This window comes from Littorina saxatilis, linkage group LG15 (genome assembly GCF_037325665.1).
Source record: "Littorina saxatilis isolate snail1 linkage group LG15, US_GU_Lsax_2.0, whole genome shotgun sequence".
NCBI lineage: Eukaryota > Metazoa > Mollusca > Gastropoda > Littorinimorpha > Littorinidae > Littorina > Littorina saxatilis.
Window position 1 is genome coordinate 13,346,511 of NC_090259.1, and position 4,435 is coordinate 13,350,945.

The 4,435-nt window shown below is 43.3% G+C and overlaps 1 protein-coding gene across 1 annotated transcript in view; it reads right to left on the bottom strand.

The window, feature by feature from the left end:
* The window catches only part of LOC138948571 (uncharacterized), a 56,408-nt gene that overhangs the window by 35,299 nt on the left and 16,674 nt on the right, over positions 1-4,435 (bottom strand). The window contains exon 3 of the mRNA XM_070320130.1: positions 1,697-1,852. Coding sequence (XP_070176231.1) covers positions 1,697-1,852 — 156 coding nt within the window. The remainder of the gene's footprint in view (positions 1-1,696; positions 1,853-4,435) is intronic.

A 4,435-nucleotide genomic window follows, 5' to 3' on the forward strand; every position in this document is an offset into this window, starting at 1 on the left:
GTGTATGACCGTTTTTTACCCCGCCAATTAGGCAGCCATACGCCGTTTTCGGAGGAAGCATGCTGGGTATTTTCGTGTTTCTATAACCCACCGAACTCTGACATGGATTACAGGATCTTTTTCGTGCGCACTTGGTCTTGTGCTTGCGTGTACACACGGGGGTGTTCGGACACCGAGGAGAGTCTGCACACAAAGTTGACTCTGAGAAATAAATCTCTCGCCGAACGTGGGGACGAACTCACGCTGACAGCGGCCAACTGGATACAAATCCAGCGCGCTACCGACTGAGCTACATCCCCGCCCCGTAACGAAACAAACCCTGATTCTCTTCGCCAGGTATTTTTCTTAAATTGCACAGCGTATTTATGCGATTGTGTCGGGTAAACAGAACTGCAAACAAGTCGCGTAAGGCGAAATTACTACATTTAGTCAAGCTGTCGAACTCACGTAATGGAATTGAACGCACTGTATTTGTTTTTCACCAAGACAGTACAGCTTCGTCAATCCCCGCGTGAAGGAAATCGCTCACCTCCCACGTGCAAAACGTAGTGATATTGACACGCCAGATTAGCGCGGTAGCGTATTGTGCTAAGCAGGAAAGCGCGCTTTTCTGTATTCTTGTTAACTTTCTGAGCTTGTTTTGCATACAACCTATCATATCTATATGTTTTTGGAATCAGGAAATGATAAAGAATAAGATCAAATCATTTTTGGATCGATTTCTTAATTTCAATCGGAAGACTAATTAATCTATTTTCGTTAATTGTGATCATATTTTAAGAGTAAACATGACATATGTATATTTTTTTAGATTCAGAATGTGATGAAGAATACGATGCAATCAATTTTAAATCTGTTTGTGAAAAATCGATTTTTTTATGACAACTTTAATGAGCAAACTCATTATTAAATTTTAAACCTCCAAGCTGAAATACAATACCAAAGTCCGGGCTTGGTCGAAGATTACTTGACCAAAATGTCAACCAATTTGGTTAAAAAATGAGAGCGTGACAGTGCCGCCTCAACTTTTACAAAAAGCAGGATATGACGTCATCAAAGACATTTATCAAAAAAATGAACAACAACTCTGGAGATACCATACTCAGGATCTCTCATGTCAAGTTTCATGAAGATCGATCCAGTAGTTTTCTCTGAATCGCTCCACACACACACACACACACACACACACACACACACACACACACACACACACATACACCACGACCCTCGTCTCGATTCCCCCCTCTACGTTAAAACATTTAGTCAAAACTTGACTAAAAGTAAAAAGGGCGCAGGTCGTGGCTAATTAAAGCCTGTAACGATGAGTAATTACTGACGACACGCCTAATTAGCTATAGTTATTGCCCCTTGTGAACCTCTAGTTACTTCCCTTTGCTTCAAACGTTGGATGAACAATATATCATTTCCTGCTACATTTTCTGCGTTCTTCCCCATTTTTTATTTGCGGTGGGGATATTTGGGGTTGCTGGTGAGAAAGATGTATAGCTTTTCATTCGTTTTTAATTTGTTCTTTTAGTGGTTGTTATTTTGTTGTTGTGTTTGTGCTGTGTGCATCTTCATGGTATCGTCGCGATATAACCTCCGTGGTTGAAAACGACGTTAAACACCAAATAAAGAAAGAAAGAAATCTTCATGGTAATCGACCACCTCCCCCCCCCCCCTCCTGTTCCTCGACCTCATCCTCCTCCTCGTCCTCCTCCTCCTCCTCATCATCATCATCGTCATCATCATCATCATCATCATCATCATCATCGTCATCGTCATCATCATCATCATCATCATCATCGTCATCATCATCATCATCATCATCTTTCTCGTCAAAAACTTGGCACTACTAACACGGAGCACTTAATCTACTTTCAGCATAGTTAGCATGAACGCATTTCACGTTTTCTGTCATTCTTTCTTATCGTATCTGTAGGCTGTTATGTGCCTTCTTCCGGCAAAGCCACAGCGTCTTGATGAAAGAAAAACACAAAGAGGGGGGTCGGCTTGGGGGTGTTCATTCGGGAGGAAATGGTGCTGTCTTGAGTTGTCGTTGTATAATATTATTTGGCAGGGGGGGGGGGGGGGGGGGGGGGAAGAAGAAGAAGAAAAAAAACTCCACATCAATGGTGGATACGAGAACTTTTACATCTTTTTTTTATTTCTTCAATCATTGTTGTGGTTTTCGTTTTCCAAAAAAATGCATCAGTGAAAGATGCAAAAACATTCCAATGTCTTTATTTCTATATCTTTTTTTTTAACTTTCTTCCTAAAACACAACAGCAATGGATTCGAGAGCATTTCTTCTTTCTCTGCTTTCTTTCTGTTTTATTTTGCTCTCTTCTTTTTTGTATTTCTTGTTCTATCCTGAAAAGAGTACTCGTTCGGTTCGTTGTCAGGCAGTCGGAGATTCGATTTACCAAGGGTTTTATCTTGCCATAAAATTGCTCGTTTTCTGGCCGTTTTACACGAAAGCACGAACAGTTTAACCCATCCCCGGAATGCAAAACATAGAGAGATCTTCAGGGTGAAAGTGGTAATTAATGTTTCTAACATTTCACTCAGATGGTGAAGCAGTAGATCTGTGGTGGAACCCCGCTCCCAATTTAAGACTTTCTTCCTTTTTAAGACTGTTTTCCAGGCTTTTTTGTTTATAACCTTAGTACATTTACAGAATGTTTGAGGTCTTCTAAAGGAGGTTCCTCTGTACGAGGTGCCACACACGCACCGAATTTCAAGAACATGTTTGATGCACCTTGGCCATGGAAGGTCTCTGACGTAACCTGAACAGCGCGTTGATTAGTTTCAGAGGTTTGGCCACCGTCTAACCTTTCCCCCGTTCCTCTAAACGCAGTTTTCTTTGCAGTAACATCAAAAACAATAGTCCTGCCAAGATAACTGCGCGCGAGTGGGGGGCAAATGCTTAACAATAGACACATGACCGTGGTACTGTCTTGTTGTACCAAAGTGCGAGCCATTCCAAGACTATTTCCTTTGGCATAAACTCCTCTGGGGGATAATAAAAACCTGCAGGAATTGGGTTGGGGTTGGGGTTGGTGGGTGGGTGGGTGCGCTGATTAATACAGTTTGAAGGTAGATGTTGAGAGCAGTGTGCAGTGTTACAGACTGAATGCATGCACACAGTTGCAAACACACAGACAAAGACACACTGGTACTCAGACGCACACACACACACACACACACACACACACACACACACACACACACACACACACACACACACACACACTCTCTCTCTCCCTCTCTCTATCCCTCTTGAGAACAAGGTTTTTTGAGAGAAAATAATCACGTCAACCTCTATCTCTCTCTCTTTCCCTCCCACCTCCCTCAAGAACAAAGCCTTGAAAACAATCGCATCCCAAAAAGCACTCGTGCACCACACTAACGAGTCTTCTTCACAAAAGAAAGCCGATACACAGCCCGGCGACCACGCGCATTTCTATCGTTCCCATCAGTACATCTTCACTGGCGCAATATCTATCAAGGTAGATCCAAACAGCAATCGACCCGGGTGCAGCTTTGTGCACCCCACACCCGGATTGAAGTTTTCCTTGGTTGGAGGGAAGAAAGAGAAGTACCCGTTCCACCTCACCCGCAGGGTGTTAGCTCCGCACCAAATCAGTTTTCCCAGCACCAGAAACCACCTCCAGCAAACAAACAACGAACCGTCTTCTGACAAAACCTTCCTCTTCTAATTTGATGCCTTGTTCCGACCGACACTACCTTGCTAAACGAGAATTCTAACCGCTGAAGAATTTCTCAGCAAAGGGAAAGAGACGATTGTCAAGAAAAACAGCCAGAAAACCTTTGTACGGAAAAGGCTGAAGAAAAGTAAAGCGAGAATGTTGCTTTCAGAACTAAGCCTTGGTGGCCGAAAATAAATAGAGAAAAAAAGGCGAGAAAAAAAAAGGAGGAAAACATAGCCTATTTTGCCCATGCCTATTGGCCAAAATGGCAAGTAAACTTGATTTTGGACCCGGATGAAAGCGCAGGTAACTCTGTGGAACGGGAAGTGATAGGAGTGATTGCGCCTGTCGCGTGCAAGGCTTGCTGTCGGCAACCTGGGTGTTAGCAGCTATACAACACGCAACCCTTTCTCCTACTTTCTCTCGACTGCAACCTCCTCTAATTATAGAGAAGAAAGGGGAAGGGGTATGTGGGTGGGTGGGTGAAGGGGAAGTTGCTGTTGAGGTGGGAGGTGTAGACACGGAAAGTGTTAACCCATTGACAATAAGAATCAAACTCAATGTTATGCAACTGTGATCAACCTTTAGCTAACACACCCATGCATGCAGACATGCACCGAATAGACATCTCTCTCTCTCTATCTCTCTCTCTCTCTCTCTCTCTCTCTCTCTCGCTCTCTCTCACACATACGCACGCACACATACACACACACAAACACACA